Genomic DNA, 23,978 nt, shown 5'->3' on the forward strand with positions numbered 1-23,978 from the left:
CAATTGGAGGGTGAGGAGGTTGGATCTCAAACAAGCGTGCTAAGCTTGAATAAAGGAGACTATGAAGGTATGAGAGCGGAATTGAGTAAAGTGGATTGGGAAAATAGATTAAAGGGTAAGACGATACATGATCAGTGGTGTACATTTAAGGAGTTATTTTACAACTTCCAAAAAAAGTATATTCCACTGAGAAGAAAAGGGTGTAAAAGAAAAGACAGCTATCCGTGGCTAAGTAAAGAAATTAAGGATAGTATTCGACTAAAAACAAGGGCATATAAGGTAGCCAAATCTAGTGGGAGGATAGAGGATTGGGAAAACTTTAAAAGACAGCAAAAAATAACAAAAAGATTGATTAAGAAAGGGAAGATAGATTATGAAAGTAAATTAGCAAAAAATATAAAAACAGATAGTAAGAGTTTTTATAGTTATATAAAAAGAAAAAGGGTGGCTAAAGTAAATGTTGGTCCCTTAGAGGATGAGACCGGGAAATTAATGGTGGGAAATATGGAGATGGCAAAAACACTGAATGAATATTTTGTATCAGTCTTTACAGTAGAGGACACCAAGAATATCCCGACACTGGACAAGCAGGGGGCTATAGGGGGGGGAGGAGATAAACACGATCAAAATCACTAAGGAAGTGGTACTCGGTAAAATAATGGGACTCAAGGCGGATAAATCGCCTGGACCTGATGGCTTACATCCTAGGGTCTTGAGGGAAGTGGCGGTAGGGATTGTGGATGCATTGGTAATAATCTTCCAAAACTCACTGGACTCAGCAAAGGTCCCGGCAGACTGGAAAACTGCTAATGTAACACCCTTATTTAAAAAGGGCAGTAGACAGAAGGCTGGAAACTATAGACCGGTTAGCCTAACATCTGTGGTAGGTAAAATTTTGGAGTCCATTATTAAGGAGACAGTAACAGGACATTTGGATAATCATAATTTAATAAGACAAAGTCAGCATGGTTTTATGAAGGGGAAGTCATGTTTGACAAATTTGCTGGAGTTCGTTGAGGAAGTAACATATAGGGTGGATAAAGGTGAACCAATGGACGTAGTGTATTTAGACTTCCAAAAGGCATTTGATAAGGTGCCACACAAAAGATTATTGCTTAAGATAAAAAATCACGGGATTGGGGGTAATATTCTGGCATGGGTAGAGGATTGGCTATCTAACAGAAGGCAGAGAGTTGGGATAAATGGTTCATTCTCAGACTGGCAATCAGTAACCAGTGGTGTTCCGCAGGGGTCAGTGCTGGGTCCCCAACTCTTTACAATCTATATTAATGATTTGGAGGAGGGGACCGAGTGTAACATATCAAAGTTTGCAGATGATACTAAGATGGGAGGGAAAGTAGTGAGTGAGGAGGACATAAAAAACCTGCAAGGGGACATAGACAGGCTAAGTAAGTGGGCAGAGATTTTGCAGATGGAATACAATACTGGAAAGTCTGAGGTTATGCACTTTGGCAGGAAAAATCGTAGAGCAAGTTATTATCTTAATGGCAAGAAACTGGAAAGTACTGAAGTACAAAGGGATCTGGGGGTCCTGGTGCACAAAACTCAAAAGGTTAGTATGCAGGTGCAGCAAGTGATTAAGAAGGCCAATGGAATGTTGGCTTTCATTGCTAGGGGGATAGAATATAAAAATAGGGAGGTATTGCTTCAGTTGTACAAGGTATTGGTGAGACCGCACCTGGAATACTGCATACAGTTTTGGTGTCCATACTTAAGAAAGGACATACTTGCTCTCGAGTCAGTACAAAGAAGGTTCACTCGGTTAATCCCGGGGATGAGGGGATGGACATATGAGGAGCGGTTGAGTAGATTGGGACTCTACTCATTGGAGTTCAGAAGAATGAGAGGCGATCTTATTGAAACATATAAGATTGTGAAGGGGTTGGATCGGGTGGATGCGGGGAGGATGTTCCCGATGATGGGTGAAACTAGAACTAGGGGGCATAGTCTTAGAATAAGGGGCTGCTCTTTCAAAACTGAGATGAGGAGGAACTACTTCACTCAGAGGGTGGTAGGTCCATGGAATATGCTGCCCCAAAAAGCTGTCGAAGCTACATCATTACATAAATTTAAAACAGAAATAGACAGTTTCCTAGAAGAAAAGGGAATTAAGGGTTATGGGGAGCGGGCAGGAATTTGGACATGAGTCTAGGTTCGGATCGGTCATGGCCCTGTGGGGTAGTGGAGCGGGCCCAGGGGCCGTGTAGCCTGATCCTGCTCCTGTTTCGTGTGTCGAATTCTGTTAGATTCAGGAGATAGTCCTGTCATAGTGGATTGGCGGTTAGGATCAGATCAGCCATGATCTTATTGAATGGCGGAGCAGGCTCGAGGGGCCGATTGGCCTACTACTCCTATTTCTTATGTTCTCATGGTCAGACGAGAATGGAGGTGGGACATTGACACGACAAGCAGCAGTCCTGCCTCCAACTTGTATCCATTGAGAAAATCCAGCCCATCATCTCCCACAGCGAATTTTCTTGCTATCGTGGTTTCTTCAACAGTGCCGCTCCCTTCGGCCTCATCATCCCTTGCTCCCTGATCCTTCTCTCTCTGGGACTATGGCACACCAATATTGCTCCCTTCTGGCATCTTTGTCTCGCCGCTCCTGTCCTGCTGCCCCTTTAAGGCTCCTGCCTCTTGCACCCTCTTTTTGTCTTGTCCCCTCCTGCTCACCGAGATGCCCGACTCCCCATCTTTCTTTGGAGCACTTGCATTTACCACGCACCCCACTCCCACCTCCTCCCTCCTTTTCCCTCCCCCCCCCTCCCCCAACCCCCCCCCCGGTGGACACCAGATTCTTTAGGGAGAGCTGAACCATATGATGGCTCGACTCTGCACTCGTCCCATGCTGCCCTCTGCTGTCTTTGTCCTTTTCCACTGTACTTGGCGTGTTTTCCAACCAGCTCCATCTTGTTCTTTGCTCTGCAATATTCTACCTCTTCCTGTGCTCTTTTCTTCAATTCACCAACTGTGTCCTCTGCCTGCTCCGCTCCTCCAGCCGTTCGACTTGCACCTCCTGCTCCTTCTCCCATCTCTTCATCAGTCAAGGGGCTTCCTTCTGCCTCACACTCGCAGCGGGTGGGGCCTTTGTGACACACCCCACAGCTCTCCGCCTTGCAGTTCCGAGCGATGTGTCTAGACTCGCCGCAATTATAACAGTACAAGTCCGGACAGTTTCTTCCAAGATTGTGGTGTCCAAGACAATAATAACAAACCTTCACTTGGTTATCATGCAGTACTCTGAAGTACTGCACTCCTTCCATTGTCTCAAATTTCATGCTGTTGTGGCGACACGCCACCACTGGACACAATCCGCTCACGGCGGTACGGACAGTTTAAGCAGACGCCCCCAACCGGGGGCCCTTTCCTCCAGCAACTTGTTTCCCACAGGGACAGGCTGCCGGGAGCACTTCCTGTCTGGGGAGTATTTAGGTCAGGCGCGGGCTCTTCCAGTTCCTGTTTTGCCATGAGGCTGAAATAAAAAGCTGTTCTGTTTTACTAGCTCTGGTCTCAACTCCCACGTTTGCCGCGGTATCTCAACACTGGTGACCCCGATGCTCAGGACGAATCCTAAGCTAGCATGGTGGATACAAACGCAGTCACGGTTAAATTACCAGACTTTTGGGAAAACTTGGCCGAAGCCTGGTTCGTTCAAGCCGAGCCCAGATTCCGGCTGAAAGGCATCACAGGCGACACCACGAAGTACGACTACCTCGTCTCCTCGCTCACATATGCTACCGTCCCCAAAGTTTGGGCAGCGCTGCAGGACCCACCACAGACTGGCAAGTACGAACATCTGAAGGCTGCGCTCCTTAAAAAATTTCAAACGTCCTCTTACCAGCGCCACTGCCAACTCCTTGACCTCCCCGGTCTCGGTGATGCTTCACCATCAGACCTGCTCTCCCACGTGCTGTCCCTCGCGGACGACAAGCCCCCCGGCGCCCTCTTTCGCACGCTTTTCATTCGGCAGCTTCCCGCCAGCATCCACCCGCTCATTGTGGAGTCCGGCTCCACGGACCTGAATGACATAGCAGAAAAGGCCGACCGGCTGCTCTCTGCACAGTCCGCGCGCGACGTCACGCCCGACCTCGCGGCAACGACCACGCGGTCTCCCCGGCCCACCAGGCCTGCCCGCCCTACCACTCCGGGCCACTGTTACTACCACACCCGTTTTGGCACTAAGGCCCAACGCTGCACGTCACCGTGTACCTTCAATTCCCCCCCCGCACCGGCCCCCGCGATGGCCGTGGGGCAAAAGGGGCCTCTACTGTACGTCACTGACGACAGAACCAACCGCCGATTTCTGTGCGACACGGGCCCAGCACATCATCACCCCCGCCTCCGCCCTCGAAATCCAACGCGGCACACGAGGTATCACGCTGGCCGCCGCCAATGGCTCGGAGATCCGCACATATGGCACCCGCACGGTCACGCTTGACCTCGCGGGCCGCTGCTACCGCTGCGAGTTCCTCACCGCTGAGGTCCTCTGCCCACTCATCGGCGCCGACTTCCTACGCGCCCACGGCCTCCTTGTCGACATTCCGAGGCACCGCCTCGTCGACGCCAACACTATGGCCACCATCCCCGGCGCCTTTACCCCGGACCGTTCGGCTGGCCTGACGACCTACTGCCTCGCCAGGGCCGTGGACGACTACTCGGCACTCCTAGCCGAGTTTCCCGCCCTCACCAACCCGACCTTTTCGGCCAAAGCCACCAAACACGGGGTGGAGCACTATATCCCCACCACCGGCCCTCCAGTTTCTACCCACGCCCGCAGGCTCAACCCGGCCAAGCTGGAAATCGCGCGGGCCGAGTTCACCACCATGGAACAACTCGGCATCATCCGCCGCTCCAGCAGCCCCTGGGCCTCGCCCCTCCACATCGCCCCTAAGCCCGGCGGAGGCTGGCGCCCTTGTGGGGACTACCGCCGCCTTAACGACGCCACCACCCCCGACCGATACCCGGTGCCTCACATCCAGGACTTCTCGGCCCGACTGGCCGGACGAACCGTCTTTTCCAAAGTCGACCTGGTGCGCGGTTACCACCAAGTCCCCGTACACCCCGCGGACATCCCCAAAACGGCCGTGATCACCCCATTCGGCCTGTTCGAGTTCCTGAGGATGCCCTTCGGCCTCAAGAATGCAGCCCAGGCTTTCCAGCGCCTTATGGACTCGGTCCTGCGGGACCTGAACTTCCTATTCGTCTATCTAGACGACATTCTCGTGGCCAGCTCCTCCAAACAGGAACACCTTTGCGTCCTGTTCGGGCGCCTAGCCCAACATGGGCTCATCCTCAGCCCGGCGAAGTGCCAATTCGGCCTAACCGAGATCGATTTTCTCGGTCACCACATCACCCCTGCCCAACAAGGTGCAGGCCGTCCAGCAGTTCCCCCGCCCCACAACCATCAAGGGCCTCCAGGAGTTCCTCGGGATGGTGAACTTCTACAACAGGTTCATCCCCAGAGCTGCAGCCCTCATGAAGTCCCTATATGACTCCCTCCGAGGTAAATCCGGCAAGATGGCCGTAGCCTGGACCACTGACACGTCAGCCGCCTTCAATGTCACCAAAAACGCGCTCGCCGATGCCACTCTGCTCGCGCACCCGAGGGCCGACGCCCGGGTCGCGCTCACCACCGACGCCTCCGACCACGCGGTCGGGGCCGTGTCCGAGCAGTGGGTTAATGGCGCGTGGCAGCCACTTGCCTTCTACAGCCGCCAACTGCGCCCCCCGGAGGTCAGATACTCCACTTTCGACCGCAAGCTTCTCGCGCTCCACCTGTCGGTCCGCCATTTCAGGTTCCTCCTGGAAGGCCGCCCCTTCACCGCGTACGTGGACCACAAGCCACTCACATACGCGATGGCCAAGCACACCGAACCCTGGTCCGCTCGGCAGCAACGCCAGCTCGCGGCCGTGTCCGAGTTTACCACTGACATCCAGCACGTCTCCAGTCGAGACAACGTTGTCGCCGACTGCCTTTCCCGTCCCGCCATCTGCGCGAATCACCTCACGGTCGACTACGCGCAACTAGCAGCGGCCCAGCTCACGGACCCAGACCTCCTCTCGGCGGCTACCAGCCTGCCAGGGCTACGCCTAGCCAAGGTCGCACACGGGCCCGAAGCCACGGCAGTTACTTGCGACATCACACTCAGCCAACCCAGGCCGGTCGTCCCTGAAACCTGGCGCCGCCGCGTCTTCGACGCGCTCCACGGGCTCTCCCACCCGGGTTCCCGCGCGTCCGTCAAACTCCCCTCCCAGCGTTTCGTCTGGCGCGGCCTCAGCAGAGATGTTCGGACTTGGGCTGCCTCGCCTGCCAACGGGCTAAGGTACAACGGCATACAAAAGCACCCCTGGGAGACTTCGAGGTACCCAGCCGCCGCTTCGACCACGTACACGTCGACATCGTCGGGCCCCTGCCGCCATCGCAAGGCCAGACTTATCTCCTCACGATGGTCGACCGCTACACACGCTGGCCTGAGGCAGTGCCGCTGACCTCCACCACCACAGCCGACATCGCCAGGGCGTTCGTTAACACCTGGGTAGCGAGGTTCGGCGTACCGGCCGACATAACCTCCGACAGAGGCGCCCAGTTCACCTCCGAACTCTGGACGGCCACAGCACGCAACCTCGGTGTGACGCTCCACCGAACCACGGCGTACCACCTGCAGGCCAACGGGCTTTGTGAACGCTTCCACCGGTCACTCAAGGCCTCACTCCGCGCCAGCCTGCAGGACAGTACCTGGACTGACCGCCTACCGTGGGTACTACTAGGCCTACGCACCGCGGTCAAAGAAGACCTCCAGTCCTCGGCAGCGGAGTTAGTCTATGGACAACCGCTGCGCGTCCCAGGCGAACTCCTTCCGGAGGCTACCACGCCTTGGTCGGCCGACCAGCAGCGGCTCAACTTTTTCTCTTCCGCTCAGCAGTTCGCCCCACTTCCGGTCAACCGACACGGCGAACTCGCACCTCACGTTCCGCCAAATTTACAGCAGGCGCGCTTCGTCTTCGTGCGACACGACGCACACTGCGACTCCCGTACGACGGACCGTACGAAGTACTACAAACCGGGGACAAGGTCTTCAAGCTGCGACTCGGCGACAGGGTCGAGACAGTCTCCATCGACCAGCTCAAACCAGCACACACACAACCAGGGGAACAGGTCCCCGTGGCCCGGCCTCCAACTAGAGGCCGTCCCGCCAGCAAGCCAGCACAGCCGGTGGCGAACCGCCAGGCCCCGCCAACTAGACCGGCGATCACGCAGAGCCGCTGCGGCAGAACCATCAGACCACCGTCACGACTCGTCCACTCCTCCTAAGCGGATTCTGGGGGAGCTCTGTGGTGACACGCCACCACTGGACACAATCCGCTCACGGCGGTACGGACAGTTTAAGCAGATGCCCCCAACCGGGGGCCCTTTCCTCCAGCAACTTGTTTCCCACAGGGACAGGCTGCCGGGAGCACTTCCTGTCTGGGGAGTATTTAGGTCAGGCGTGGGCTCTTCCAGTTCCTGTTTTGCCATGAGGCTGAAATAAAAAGCTGTTCTGTTTTACTAGCTCTGGTCTCGACTCCCACGTTTGCCGCGGTATCTCAACACTGTACAGTAATGACTTCACCCCTTCTGGGAACCGCACTTTTACATAACGGGTTTCATCTGCTACCTGTGTTCCTGGATAGTATCTCTTTATTGCCGAGCAAATTTTAATGTCTCACGACTCCAACTTTTTGATTGGTACATCGTCCTCAATATAAACCGGCAAGTTTAAAAATGAGACCACCACCTCTTCCGAATATAGCAGAGATACCTCCAAGAACTTATCACCAACCTTCAAACTGAGTAAAAGTCTTCCCACCTCCTCTTGGCCACTGACCGTCACCTCGAACCAAACATGTGGCTTTGGTCAGCAGACAAAGCAGCTTCCCTCGCCACAGTCCTCATGTACCCCTTGGATAATATCCCAAGCTCGTATCTCCTTATCCTCGCACTGAACCACCACCGTGTTTTCTTTTCCAAACCTCCTAGGGTCCACGCCCAAATCTTTGGGCCTTTTTCTCTCCCTTCCAATAACAGTTTCTCCCCTGATTAAATTCATCTTGGATCTTGGGAACACTGTGCTCTGAGGGGCTGGCACTCCGGGCCCCTCAGCAGCCATCTGGCTGCTGTTTATGGGCCAAAAAGGCCCTAAAATCTGAAAAAAACCACCTGCAACTTTTTACAAGCTCATTCCAATGCCCTGCAGTAATCGGGCAACCAACAGCACCTGCTTACTCCTAGCCCCTCCCACCTAGTGTGTGCTACCCACTGAGCCACAGCTGACACATAATCTGCAGTCTCTCTTTTTCTCTTTCCCCCCCCCCCCCCCCACCCCCACCCCCCACCAAGACCTGATCTCTGGCCTTACCCCTCCCATAATAGCCTCTCTCTCTGCATCGCCCCCCAAGCCTCGAGCATGGCCTTCTCACCTTCCGATTGCCAGGGACTGTCTCCAAGGGACCTCAGCTGTGGCCAACTGCTGCTAGTTTTCCCACCCGCCAGCCAGCCAGCCACAGCCTGTCGATCTGGCTGGCTGCCGGGCGGGAAACTGAAGAAAAAAATTATAATGATGTCCTGCTGTTAAATTTGGCAGGACCTCCGCTTCCCTGGCCTTGCCAGGTTTTCCCCACGCTACCACGCTCCACTGTACCCTCCCCGTAAGTATTGGGGCCCGGATTCCTTTTTGCTTCTTTTATTAAAAAGCTGTTTTTATTATAGTGTGATGGTATCCGGCAGTGGGAGTAAGTGCGAAAGGAGGCAGGATTGGCAATGGGAGTACAGGAGTCGTACACGAACCTTATTCCTCCAGTTCAATCCCTGAAATGGGTTGCATTGATCCAGAGCCAGTTCTGAAAGAGATTTTTACAGTAGCAAAAGCAGTCTCGATTTGACAACACCAGGACTTATTTTGCTCTTGTAGGAAATATGGGACCTCATAGTGCCACAGTAAGCTCAATTGGGATAAATTTCTGTATTCGCCGCCTGGGTTGTAATCTGGTGGAGTGGCCCCTTGTAGAACCCGCCCGATTTTTCATTTAATTGATATAGAGACTAAGAGGGCTGCACTATGATTCCAATGATTATAGGTCGGGGAGGAAAACAGAGAAAACAAGTGTGGGTATGAAGAATGATTGGCAGTATTGGGGGGACAGTGTCAGTTAAACTGCGAGGTTTCTCTTTTTATTCCAGGTGGCAGAAAGCCGGTGTATAGTCAGGGAGAGGGCGGGGGGTTGGGGGTTGGCGGGGGGGTGGGATGTTACACCATATTACACTTTACTGGGAAGTAAAGTGTATGAGGTAAAAATTCATCGTCACTTATTTTTAATTGCTTTTGGGAGTTTGTAGATACATTCTTGAGCAAATAAATAAAGCTTAAGAATACTTATTCAAAAATATAAACAGCTAACTGCAAGATTCAATTAAACACAGTGTCCCACAGAAGCAAAGATACATAATTGTCTGCCAAACTTCACATCATTTACATGTTACCAGACAAATAGAATGGATAAACCATTATCTTTTTTCAGAATACAGGAGCAATCTGCTGCTTCCACTAAGGCACAATTAGGCCATGATCTGTACTTCATCTTAAACTACCACAAGCAAATCTACACTTTTGTGACAACACAATACTTGCTATACTTTAATTATTTTTTTATTTACCTCTCTCGACTCCTCCACTGCTTCTGATTTATCACACTGCTTGTCCGACATCCAGTACTGGATGAGCAGAAATTTCCTCCAACTTCATATTGGGAAAACAGAAGCCAGTGCTATTCAGTCCCTGCTGCAAACTCTGTTCCCTAGCCTCTAACTCCATCCCTCTCCCTGGCAAATGTGAGGCTGAACCAGACTGTTCACAACCTTGGTGCCATATTTGAGCATCTGACCACATATCCGCGCCATCACCAAGACCATCTATTTCCGCCTCCGGAACATCGCCTGGCTCTGCCACTTCCTCAGCTCACCTGCTGCTGAAACCCTCATCCATGCCTTTGTTACCTCTAGTCTTGACTATTCCAATGCACTCTTGGCCGGCCTCCTATTATCCACCATACATAAACTTGAGCTCATCCAAAACTCTACTGCCCGTATCCTAACTCTCACCAAGTCCCTTTCACCCATCACCCCTGTGCTCACTGACCTACATTGGCTCCCAGTCCGGCAGCTCCTTGATTTTAAAATTCTCATCCTGGTTTTCAAATCCCTCCATGGCCTCACCCCTCCCAATCTCTAACCTCCCATAGCACTACAACCCTCCGAGATATCTGCGGTCCTCTAATTCTGGCCTGTTGCACATCCCTGATCTTAATCGCTCAACCATTGGCGGCTGTGCCTTCAGCTACCTAGGCACTAAGCTCTGGAATTCCCTCCCTAAACTGCTCTGCCTCTCTACCTCTCTTTCTTCGTTTAAGATGTTCGTTAAAACCTACCTCTTTGTCCAAGCTTTTGCCCTATTACCTCCTTATGTGGCTTGGTGTCAAATTTTGTTTGATAACGCTCCTGTGAAGCGCCTTGGGACTATGTTAAAGCCCCTATATAAATGCAAGTTGTTGTTATAATGTGATGGTACTTGGAGGTGGCAGTGGAAATAAGTGAGGAAGGAGGTGGGATTGGCAATGGGAGTACAGGAGTCGTAGGAAATAGATCTGGCTGTCAAGTGTATATTGGTTGGCCTCCTTATTCCTCCAGTTCAACCCCTGAATCGGGTTGCATTGATCCAGAGCCAATTTGAAATAGCCATGCCATCACTATTAAAAATGTAACTGCGAAAGTGCTGTTGGGCACTTCTCTTCAAAATGCCTTGCCTGAAAATTTTAATTTATCTTTTGCTGTTGCAGGATTATGTTCCAGAATAGAGGGGCAAGGCAGCAGAAGAAACAACAAACACAGAAGCAACAACGGCAAACCACAGTCAACATTAACAGAGGGGTGTGTTGCACACTAAACATTGTCATTTTCTGAAAGGAATTTGGAGGAATGCATTTGGTTCCAGAGAACAATGAATTAGGCCCTCACCCAATTGCAAAGTAGCAATAACTTGAAAAGATAATCAACTACTGTATCTTGTTTCCAGAATAGCTCCATCACATTGGGTACCATTTCCCAAAGATGAGCAGGAGTAGGTTGACCAGCTACAGTTTTAGCACCACAGCTCAATTTCACTAGCTTTCTTTAAGGGTCACAAAAATGAAACCGTAATATGCAAACATAGGCTTAGTGGTCTCTATAGAATAAACTCACTGATCCTGTTCACTCTGTTACAAGCCATGCTTAAAGGCACCACGAGTTGGAAAATCAGCGCTACAATGCTGTAGCTCTACCTTCAATCTATGCTCCCTTCGAGCACCACTCACTGCTGGGAGCACAGGATTGCTGAATTTACCCGAACATTTTGAAGGAGTTATTTTTAACAGTTACTGCTAGAATGCAATAGACCACCTCTCCTCCATGAGAGCCGAGTGGAATGGTTTACCTTTGCTTTTATCTCAACTAAGAGTGACAGCATAGCTGTGGGTTTGTCTATCTCCATTGCTAGGCACAACACTAGAAATGGCCAGCGTAATGAGTCTTGTTACAGCGACAGGGATAAGAGTGACACGAGAAGCATTTCCGTTAGGAGGAGAACCTTGGGTGGTGGGATGTTAGTACCAACAATCTGCCCATTTGTAAACTGTACCACCCTTGTCTTCAACCTACGATTAATGCTGAAAATATTACTACTGTTTTTACTACAGCTGTCGGGTAGAAAGTCACCATACCCCACTAGTGGCAACTTTGCTTTATATTATCACCACTAAGAAAAAAACTAGGGGGAAGAATTTGGTTGCGCCCCAAAAGGAGCGATAAAAGTAATGCCCCGAAAAAGTTAGCGCCCCCGCGCCGTAAATTAAGTGGTAGCACGCCAAGCAGGAGGCAGGGCGCTACTGGAAATGCTCCCCCTCCTTGGGGTGCTACGTGCAACAGCGCCATGTGCATCGGCATGTAGCACCACGGTATTACAGGCCTCCCTCCCCTGATTAAAGGGGAGGGGGCGAGCGCTGCATGCACCGGGCCCTGCTGGACCACCGGGGAGTGGGGTGCCAGGAAAACAGCCCGGCACTCGAGAGGAGTGCTGGGCTGACTGATCGAGGCCGGCACCCCGCATGAGGGAACGGGGGCAGGTGCTGGCAGGCACCTGCCCTTTAATTATCACCACCACAGCTGCAAAAACCCCACCCTGACCCTGTTGGACATATCGTCTGGCAGTAGGTCAGGGGGCACGACCGAAGTTTCTGAGTGGGGCGCTGCGCATGGTGATGACGTCATCGCTGGAGGTGCAGCGCCACAGGGCGCTACTGGCTACTGCTGCCGCTAACCTCACGCTGAATTTCACAGGAGGTGTTAGCGCCACCGCACCCGGGCGCTAGGTGCTTTGCACCCCTTTAGTGCCCCCCTTGGGTGCTAATGGGAGACGCAAAGCAACCCAATTTTTCTCCTAGTCTATAGGCTAGAAGCTTCCTTGGTAGCTCAGTTGGTAAGTGTATCTGTTATGGAACTGAGACATAACCAGGAAAGTTGTAGGTTTAACCTTTTTTTTTGCTGATCTTGGTTGGAGTGGCAGAGGGATACTACAATTGAATTCAATGCCGCTGACTCAATGGAAGAGATTTAAATCAGCCCAGATTCCTTCTCCGAATGTCTAACCATTGTATGCGTATATCAGGTGATGTCAAAATCAAGCTTTGCTGTGATGCCCTGCACAGCAAAATACTTCAAGAGCATTCACCGTCCTTACTCAAACATGAAGGGGACAACTTTGACTTTTGGGCCGCCAACTGGCAGAGCCCGCCGGTCCGTCGTCCATAACCATGGTGAAGAGGCGGCTGTGATTTTGAGGTCCTGATCTCATTTACATCAGGTCATTGAGCTGCGAGGTGCCAAACAGGCATCCCAATGCAACTCACCGGATTAAGGTTAGCCAATATCAGGCAGCCAGCAAGGTGAGTGTGGGGGGAGGGGGGAATCGCGATTGTGGAGGAGCCCCACAAAGATAATTTCAAACCTATCTTTGCTGGTACTTTTCAGCTCTGTCACCTATGGAATTATCGGAATGTTCTCTACACATGCTCTGACCAGTTCCAACCTAAAATGGCAATCGCGGTTCTAGTGCCTAGGCGACCCTTTCAAAATGCAACTGGCATGCATTGTCAGGGTTAACAGGGCAGTAAGGCTACATTTTGAGGCCATTACCGCCCCGTTAATGCTAGGCAAAACAAATTAAAATCATCCACATAGAATGGACATTTGTGTGAGGTACTAGAAGATGGCTTTTGGCCATGGAATTATAGCCCAGTATTAGTAAGCACCTTGAGGAAAGGAGAGGTGGAAAATGAAGGGAAAGGAAAAACATACAAATACACCTTACAGTTATTAACGTGTTGTCGATCAGGAATATATTTGCATCATATTACAAAAGAGCCAAATGTAGAAGATTCGATATGTGTAGTGAAACCTGGATCATTTAAATTTACCAAAGAAAAAGTTAGAATCATAGAATGATACTGCACAGAAGAAGGCCATTCGGCCCATCATGCCTGTGCTGACTCTTTGGTAGAGATATCCAATTAATCCCACCACCCTGCTCTTTTCCCATAGCCCTGTAATTTTTTTCACTTCGAGTATTTATAAAATTCTCTTTCAAATGTTACGATTGAATCTGCTTCCACCACCCTTTCAGGCAGTGCATTCCAGATCATAACAACTTGCTGAGTAAATAAATGTTTCCTCATGTCCCCTCTGGTTCTTTTGCCAATCACCTTAAATCTGTGTCCTCTGATTACCGACCCTTCTGCCACTGGAAACAGTTTCTCCTTATTTACTCTATCAAAACCATTCATGATTTTGAACACCTCTTTCAAATCCCCTCTTAACCTTTTCAGTCTAAGGAGAACAACCTCCGCTTCTCCAGTCTCTCCACATAGCTGCAGTCCCTCATCCCTGGTAGCCTTCTAGTAAATCTCTTCTGTACCCTCTCCAAGGCCTCGACATCCTTCCTAAAGTGTGGTGCCCAGAATTGAACACAATACTCCAGCTGAGGCCTAACCAGTGTTTTATACTGTGACAATAAAGGATTTAATATTTTTAGAAATATATTTAATGCAGATCACAGAATCACAGAAACCCCACAGTGCAGATAGAGGCCATTTCGGCCCATCGAGCCTGCACCGACACATATCCCACCCGATCCCCGTAACCCCTAATTGATCTTAACAGGAATGTGATCTTACTGGAGTTTATCTTGAGTTGTTTCTGGAGTGGTAGCAACAACATTTATAGAATTCAAAGTGAAAAATAAGTCCGGAGTTATAGAATTTGATTAATTTTGCTTTGTGTCTAATTTTTAGTTTTCACCAATGGGTGCGGGAACTGGGCAGAAGAAACAAAGGACTAGAATGTAAGTAACTGTCTGCTAGAAAATCGTTCTATCAAAATGTTCTATTATATATATATAAAATGCTAATTACTCCATACATGCACTGCTGTTTCTGTTCTATATTTTGTAGCCAGCTAACTGCTTTAGAATGGCATCAAATCATCACTACAACTTCAATTAATAAACTGTAGCTAGTTACTAGGAACCTCTATGTCTAGCAAATGTCATACAAGTATATATTAAACTAATTAATATGGTCTTTGGTCACATTGATACTTATTCTGGCCCTTTACTTGTGGCAGGGTTTAGTACCCAATGGTAAGGAACCCGAGTTATTTTTAAAGCAATTGTGATTTGGTTTACTGACTCCAGTCACAAAGGAACCCCACTTTTGGCCTTGTTTTGTTGAAACAAATACAAGTTCTCGATTTTTACTACACTATTGTGTCTTGGACTAAAATAGTGCTGATAGCTCATTACAAATAGTACTTGCTCTACGTGCTTTAATCCACATCCTCATCTGAAAGGAGGAAGTAGAAGTTTGGTGATGAAGCTTTCTTTGTACTATTGACAGGTTCGGGCTATACTACCAGCAGTAACACTTGTACTGATGTACCAGGAGGAATATGGGGCCACGATGTCAATTTTCCAGCTACAGCGGTGGCCTGGAATTTCTTGAAACAGCACAACTTCCAAGTTATGTCAAAATGTACGTCAAAATTGCCACAAAAATGGCCGTAACACAACGAATCAAGACATAATAGTACTTAAAACTAAGGGTAATATGCATCATAAAAACAGATCTCGGGCAGTGATTTCCAGGTATAATCTAACCTGACAGTTCAGTTACTGCCATGCTCAATTATCCATCATTCTCTATTTAATATAACTTTTGCTGGTGAGAGAATATAGTGCTTTCACACAGTGCTGAAAATAATGTTATATTAGGGGAAATTTCAGCTGTTTGCACAAGTGACATTCATCCAATGTTTTTGCTGATTACCATGTTGGCCCAGTAATTCCTGTCACAACGCGTGAGTACGGACAGGGTACTCACGCGTGTGCCAGGAGGAATTGCCAGTTTTCAGCATGCACAGCGCATGCGCTGAAAACCGGTATTTCCTGTCCTCTGACCCAAGGGGTTAAGAGGCTGAACGCATGCGCGGTATTGGGCAGCGCGTGCGACTTGGATTTCCTGTATTTTTACAGATTTGCGCATGTGTAAAGGGCTCCGGTTTTTACGCATTGGAAAACCACAAGTAAGTACTTAGTTTTACAGGTAAGTGGTCTTTTAGTACAATTTAGAATTTTTTTTTCCACAGGTTTATTATTTTTAAAGAATCTACAGTAAGGTAAGTTTAGTTATAGACCCTATTTTTAAAAAATTTATTTTTTTCAAAAATTTGATTAATTGTTTAAAATAGTTTTTTAAAGTTATTCATAGTTAATTTAATTATTGGGATGCTTTTTAAAATTTTATTTAAAGTTTAAGTAGTGTTTTGGGGTGCTGTACTTTTCATGAGTTTGACAGTCTTTACTATCAAACTTATGAATGAAGTTTCCCCTCCCCTGATTGGCTGAACAGTGCTCACCTGATCCCAGCCGGCACATCGCACTAACTACGCCGCTGGGTCAGGTTAGCACAGCGCGCCGAGATCAGAACCGGGCCACTTACAGGAAATCCACTGCGGGCCAGGTTTCAGATGTCGGCGCGCCGGGTAAGTGCACATCGGGGGCTTGCACGCGCGGCAAGCCCCCGACAGGAATTACTGGGCCGTTATCTTTTATAAGCAACCCTATTGCTGAAATCCAAAATAAATACGTATAATTTATGTAGCATTTTCACCCTATTAGATGATACTGAAACTTGTTGACTGTGCTTGCTCAGAGGTGTTGAGTTTAACCTTTAAAGATTAGCAAGGAACTGGTTTCAAAAGCAGTTCTGAAATGTAAAATAACAACAGAAAATGCTGGGAATACTCAGCAAGCCAGTCAGCATCCATGGAGAGAGAAACAGAGTTAACGTTTCAGGTCTGGGACCCTTCATCTGAAATGTAGTTGGTTTGGGTGGTATTTGGGATACATGTACTAAGAATCAGGAGTGCAAAACAATGGTTGGATCAGATTTACCTGAGCCAAAAGAACAAGAACCACTGCAGTTTCAATTCCATGTTTGATTCAAATTCTGATTGTGGGGGTGGGGTAGCTAAGGGTTAAAGCATGGTATCAAGAGATTTGGAGCAGAGGTACAGATCAGTGGTGGTCTAATTGAATGGCGGAGCAGGCTCGAGGGGCTGAATGGCCTACTCCTCTTCCTTCCTATGTTCCTAGCACTATTTGACATCTTTGCCTTTGGCCACAACTGATATCTTAGTACAGTACTCTTTGACATAGCTGTCTGGAAATACCCAGTCAGAACTTAACACTATGGGGGGAATTTTGCCGGCGCTCAGGGGGCAGGTTTGGAGGCGGTACTGCTGGCAACATTTCAAAGATTGACAGTGGGTCCCGAACCCGCTGTCAACCCGCCTCCATTCAATCTTCCCAAGTATCGGGTCCCCAATTTGCACAAGGACCTGACACCTAGCAGTGGGAAGAGGATTATAGGCACTTAACTGCCTGTTAACAGGTAGATAGCAGGCAGTTAAGAGGCTTTTTTCAATTTTGCCAGGTCGACTGCAAGCTTCCCGACATTTGGACACCACACCAGGGTAAGTGTGGCGTGCTGTGGGTCTACTGTAATGTTTCTTCATTGATGACAGCTGCAGAAGTGGTGTGAAGGATCCAATAGTACACTGGTGAGCTTCCGAGGTAAGAAAATGTTGGGAAAATAATTTTTAATGTATTTAGACTTTCTGTAGGTAATAAGGTTTGAAGTGATTGTGTAGTCCCACCTCATTGGGAGAACCTCACTCACCAGTGACAGATTGCTTGTTATAACCTCACCTGCAGCTGCCATCTGTTTTATCCTAAGGAGAGTGTCTCTGGAGAGCCTGAGTGCAAGGGCTCACCTTTGTACAGTGATTGTCCGTGTTTGCAGCACCTCAATGCTGTCAAACACTGAAAAATCATCTGTCAAAAAAAAATGAGCGTGTCTCCTTTAAGAAAACCGGCAGATAACGCATCTTCAACTGACGTCATCTGACACCGGCTTTCTCTTAATCAGCCAGCAAGGCCGCAGGGCGGGCTTAACAAGGCCAATTGACTTAAAATTACATCTGTGCGTCGGGCGTCGTTGGGGGTGGGATTGGAACTCTCAAATCAGCTGACCCGCTCCCAACTTGCACCGAAAGGTAAGATCGCGCCCTATGTCTTAATTCTTAGTTTTGACTACTCTTAAGTACCAGAATTGGATAATGGCAATACTTTCGTCTTCTTTTCTCTTGAGTATGACAGTTTAGAACAAAGCTAAAAGAAGACTGCTGAGAGACTTGGAAAGAACACCTCATACATAATGCAGCAAATTTTCATCTCTAGTGCTTCCAATGCAAAGCTTTGTGCAGCAGGGGCACATATTGGAAATTCAACCATGTGCCTTTAATGATTTTTGGGCAATTGAAAGTGATGTCTGGAAAATTGTGCAGAGCATGCACCTGAATTCCAGATGTGCACACTCAGCGGGCGAAACTCTCCGCTGGAAGCACTAGAGATTTTTTTTTTAAAAATTACCCTTTGAGATGTGATTGTGGGAGACTTTTTATCCTGTGCATAAAAAAAATTAAATGAAACCACTCTACCATTCAGTGTTGTTGATAAGTCAGCCAAACTTTGCTCTTGTGGTTTATAATATCATCTGAATCTTTCAACATGTTACTGCCTTTGAACATACTTCAGTTTGTGTTAATCCTAAATTTCTTTCTTTCTTTCTTTTGCATTGCTGTTCTGTCAAAGTACTGATGCATTAGGCTGCAATTACATGTCAGCTGCCTGTCTCAGACTGTGGAATGTGGCGTGCAGTCGGCAGACTGAAGTTAAACAGCCAACTGTACATCACATGCATCAGCCTCAAAGCAGCTCTGTGTGTTTGCACACCCAGTGCTCAGATTCCCGTCCCATTCATTTATTTATATGTCGGGAAAGCATGGGTGGGAGCAACGACTTTCTACTGGCTTTTAATATTTTTGTGTGAAATGTTTTAAAAGTTCTCAAGAGCAGCGTAACAGCTATTTTCCTCTGCCAATAGTAAGAACCTGAGTTAAGTCCCGCACCACCACACAAACTCAACCAAGTGTGAGACAGGTTCCTGGAGAATGCTTGGGTTAGTGCACTTGGGAATCAGATGGGAACTTGACTCTACTTTCATGTCAATATGCAGCTAAAACCACTTCGCACTGAGGCAACAGTGGCAATATAACTCTTTTTATAAAAAAAAAAAAACATTTTTGTTATTGAATTGCTTTTAAATCTCCGTAAGGACTGTGGTAGAGCTTACTCTCAATGGAAATAGTTTTGGCATCACCACAGCCATTTTCCTCATTCATCCAACCAGCACCACAAATGGGATAACATCTCCTGCAGTAGCACACTATTTTATTTAAGGCTAAAAATTATGTCAGAGTGACTTTTGATTTCCTACAACTCTAACAGAATCTTGGGGATGGTGGAAAAAATCTAAAGCACTTTTTTTTCGACTAAGATGTACACTGATGGTGGCTGCTTTATTTTAGCACACATTTCAAAGAAGCGAAATTGAGAGAAAAGGAAAGTTTACATTACCCTGCCCTGATAACATAATCTGTTCATATAGGCAGTAAGTCATTAAAGAAAGAACTTGCATTTATAAACACCTTTCATATCTTCACAGTGCTTCACAGATAATGGATTACTTTTTGAAGTGTAGTCACTGTTGTAATGTAGGTAAACACAGTAGCCAATTAGTACATATTAAGGTCCCACAAAAATGAGATAAATAACTAGATAATCTGTTTTAATGGTGTTGGTTGAGGGATAAATGTTGGCCAGAATACTTGAAGAGTTCCCCTCCTCATCAAATAATGACATAGGATCTTTTACATTCACATAGGTCATTCAACCCCTCGAGCTTGATACGCATTCTGTTAGATCTGTACCTCAACTCCTTTTCTCCATATTCCTTGATACTCTTCCCTAACAAAAATCTATCAATCTCAGTCTTGAAAATTTCAATTGATACAGCATCTACAGTCTTATAGGGGAGGGAGTTCCTGATTTCACTTCTAAATGTCGAGCTCTAATTTTAAGATTGTGCCTTCTTGTTCTTGATTCCCCCAACAGAGGCGATAGTTTCTCTGTATGTATGCTGTCGAATCCCTTTATAATTTTAAACATCTTGATTAGATCACCCCATTATACAACCTGTCGTCGTCATCATTTAATCCTTTCAGCCCTCATATCTGATGAATCTGCATTGCACCCTCTCCAAGGCTATATCTTTGCTGATGTGTGGAGCCCAAAACTGAATGTTAGGGCCTGACCAAGGCTCAGTACAATTGGAGCCCAAGCCCCTTGAGATAAAGACTAACATTTGGTGCTAGTAAAGGTTATGTATTACAGTGAGCTGGTGACTGTATTAATTAAGCAGTAATTATGGTATCCACCTACTCCACTACAGCCAGTGGTTTTGATGTGTTTGATGGATAAATAAGTCAAATAGAAAAGATTTTGAACACATGAATTTTGAATAAAAAATTTTCATGAAGTAATAATACTTGTTTCCTTTTTTTGCTGTCATCACATTACGGAAAATGCAGGCATTATATTTAGGGATTTTTTTTCGTGTCTTCGCATTCTGCACTTTTAGTTTTCTCTTTAGTAACTTTTTCCAATTTTGCTGCTTATTTTTGCACTAAATATTTTGGGGGACTTTTTAGGAGGCTAGCCTATAATTCCTGGAATCAACCTTCCACTGCAGCTTGCTGTACCTCTCATTTGCCAGTATCAAACATGGGGAACAATTATACCATTCTGATGGAATCTTAACTCAACACATTCTTCTCTTCTTCAAATGTATCAGTGCAATCTTTAGTTAGTAAGCAACTTGCTGATTTCTAAATCTCATCCATTTTGAACTAACTAGGCAAATAATCAAACACATTTTAGGCATTGAGAAGGGTCAAGAGCTTCCCTATAATCATCATATTTCCTGTTTTCAGCTTTGTGCCAGTTTCTTTGTTCATTTGTTTAGTTTCTGGATTTCACTTTTCATCTGAATATGATTGATGACTAACCACACAATTTATAAATGAAAGTTCCCTGTCTGCAACATCAGAGCTGAAGGGCTGGATTTTGCCGGTTCTCAGAGAGCGGGTTTGGAGGCGGGTCTGCTGTCAAAATAGCAAAGATTGACCGGGTAGGAAACCCGCTGTCAACCCGCCTCCACACAAGTCTCCCAAGTGTCGGGTCTGTCTGTGGAGAACTGACCCGACACCAAGCGGCGGGGGAGACAATTGAGACCATTAAATGGCTTGTTAACAGCCAATTTAATGCTATTTTGAGGCTACCTTCCAATTTTACATGCTCCCCCACGGGTTACCCACTACCCTGGGAACACACCAGCTCACACTGGTGTGAGTTGAGTCTGCTTTGATTTAGCTGATAAGCTGACAGCTGCAGAAGTGGTATAAAGGATGCCATGTTGCAGATGTTCAGTTTCAGAGTGCAGAAACTGTTGGTTACTGCATTTGTAAGACATATAGGGCTGGATTTTGCCAGCTCCAAGGAGATGGGTTTGAAGGTGGGTCAGGTTCCGATCCTGCCTTTGCGCAACTTTCCCAAAGGTGGGCTTGCAGACTCCATTTCGGTCCCGCCTCCAAGCGGTGTGATAGGCCCTTAAGGCACTCAACTGCTACTTAACGACCTCTATAATCCCATTTTGAGAGGCCTTTCAAAGTTTGCTACATTTCCAGTGTCCTGCATGTCTCTCCTGAAACATGCCAGCTAATCCTGTTGGGCTCACAAGTGGTTGGCTTCCTAACCGCTGCAGGTCCACCATAAAAACAGAGCTTTCAACAAGAATCATTTGCAGGTGGCAGAAGTTTCTTTTCTCAGGTCTTTGAGAACTTTTTGCAGGCCTACTGATTTTGGAAGTGGTGAAGCTGAGATCCATCTCCATTGTGACCTCCTGGGAAAACCCTCTCCCCACATTGACTGAACGCATCCTCAACTGAGGTGTATATACCACCAGCATGGGAACCATTTATTTCCTTTCCTCCTGGACCTCAGATTCGGACGTAGACCAGACAAGGCAGCAGCAGAACCCGGAACAACAGCAGCAACAACAGGAGTGCCAACCTGCTGCTCACCCACCTGAAGCTGCACAGGCCAGAAGACACCAGCGCAGGGAAGCACGTCGCCGGAGGAGATACCCCCAAAACAGGGTTTTCAGACAGAGGATGAGCTACCTCAACATGACTGAGCAGCAGTGCCAAAGGAGGCTCAGACTTTCACGAGAGGTAGTGGGCGACACCTGCGCAATGCTGCAGCAAGACCTGGAGCCCAGAGGAGCGGGTGGACACCCCTTACCAGTGGCCATAAAAGTCACCACCACTCTCAACTTTTTTGCTTCAGGCTCATTCCAGGGACCAACAGCAGACATCAGCAGCATCTCCCAGTTGGCCGCACACACTTGCATCACGCAGGTAACCAATGCCCTCTTTAACAAAGGGCTCAATTACATCAACTTCTCCAAGGATCAAGCAAGTATAACCGCGCGTGCGGTTGGATTTGCAAATATGGCAGGCTTGCCAAGGGTGCAGGGCGTCGTAGACTACACACGTGGCCATAAGACATCCCATCACAATCCAGCTCTCTCTCAGGGAGCGGAAGCCCTTGCGGTTGACAATGTGCAGCTGGTGTATAACCACAAGAAGGAAATTTTGCATGTTTGCACCAAGTACCCTGGCAGTTGCCATGACTCCTTCATCCTGCGGCAGTCAAGTCTGCCTCCGCTCTTCAGTCCACCGAACCAACTTTGCAGATGGCTACTTGGAGACAAGGGCTAGTCCCTGAAGACATGGCTAATGACGACGTTCAGGAGGCCATCCAATGAAGCTGAGGAGTGCTACAACTCCAGCCACATTTCAACCAGATCCATTATCGAGCAAACCATCGGCTTGCTGAAGATGCGACTCAGATGCCTTGGTAGATCAGGTGGAGCCCTGCAGTACTCAGCAGCCGGGGTCTCCAGAATTGTCGTGGTCTGCTGTGCACAGAATCGTGGCTTGAAGCTGCCTGAGGGACAAGTGGCTCAGCGCATAGCCTCCTCAGATGAGGAGGAGGAGAGTGAGAACGAAGACCTTGCGGAGGTGCATCAACCAGCGGTAGCATCACGCGAGCACATTGCTGTCTGGGATGCAAGGGATGCACTCATCTTGGCCAGATTTGCTTAGGCTTGCCCAATGAAACACATTTGACTCGCACCTTACCACACCTTCGACAATGGACAAGAACCTGCGGCTTCCTATCATTCTGATCACCATCATGACAAATCCAAGTTGCCCTGCGCCCTCAATGTGGAACTTCCATTTGCGAAATGACACAACCCAGAACTTCAACAGTTTGCTATCACTTCATTTTATAACATTCACTAAAAGATGGCATTTCACAATTAAACACAACAGAGCACCCAAGTGACTACCCTTGTGACTACTTGTGCTTTATCTTCCTCTTACGCATGCTCTTACGTGGTGCTTCCCCTGTGGCTTCAACAGATGTGGAGGCCCCTTGCTCACTTTCATACTGCTCCTGCCTCGACACCTTTGGTGGGCGTCCTCTGGGGTTGCGAGTCTGTGAGGGCTCGCCAACAGTCTGCGGCTGTGCAGGGGATGAGACACCCATCTCAGGTGGGTGAGTACTCTGGTGAGGCTCTGACCGAGGGCTCCACAGTGGCATGGGAGTGTGAGCGCTTGGAGAGGAGCCCCCACTTCCTTGTCTGCCATCAACATCCCTCTCATGGGTCAGCCCCACTTCAGAGCCAGCAAGTGGCTTTACAGCACCTTGCTGCACTTCAGGGAGGCCATGAGGACCCGTTTCTGCACTGGCAGTCCTACTCCGGAGGACTTCCATGAAGCTCCGGTTTCTTTGCTCAATAGCTGCCCATCACTTCTTCAGAGATGTCGGTCTATTCTGAACAATCACCATGTTTTCAACACTCTGGCAATTTAGCCCCTCCATGGCCGTAGCCATCCTTTCCACGGAGGTTGCCACCCTTTCCGTGGTGATGCGTTCTTGTGCCAATGCCTCCACAAAGGCTCTGCTCATGTTAGCGATGGACTCCTCCATCCTCTCCACACTGACTCTGGAGACAAAACCTGCCAGAGACTCCTGCACCTGTTCCTGGAGTTCTATCACTGCTCTCCTGCTGGATGGACCCGGAGGCACAGGATCCACATGCAGCTGAGCCAAGCTGGGAGGCCTCCGACGGGGACTCTCCACTGCTGTCCCTGTCTCCACAATCTGCTGATGCTCACTTGTGAGCTGTGATACACCAGGTGACAACACTACTCTATCTCGCGAAGGTCCCACTGAGGTGTGAGT

The 23,978-nt window shown here is 48.2% G+C and overlaps 1 protein-coding gene across 2 annotated transcripts in view; it reads left to right on the forward strand.

The window, feature by feature from the left end:
• The window catches only part of LOC147124990 (UAP56-interacting factor-like), a 78,912-nt gene that overhangs the window by 16,234 nt on the left and 38,700 nt on the right, over nucleotides 1-23,978 (forward strand). For both annotated transcript variants that reach the window (XM_085995758.1, XM_085995768.1), the window contains exons 5-6: nucleotides 10,891-10,981; nucleotides 14,437-14,486. In XM_085995758.1, coding sequence (XP_085851884.1) covers nucleotides 10,891-10,981; nucleotides 14,437-14,486 — 141 coding nt within the window. The remainder of the gene's footprint in view (nucleotides 1-10,890; nucleotides 10,982-14,436; nucleotides 14,487-23,978) is intronic.

This window comes from Somniosus microcephalus, chromosome 1 (assembly GCF_052327205.1).
Source record: "Somniosus microcephalus isolate GS21.2 chromosome 1, FLI_Smic_1.0, whole genome shotgun sequence".
Classification (NCBI taxonomy): domain Eukaryota; kingdom Metazoa; phylum Chordata; class Chondrichthyes; order Squaliformes; family Somniosidae; genus Somniosus; species Somniosus microcephalus.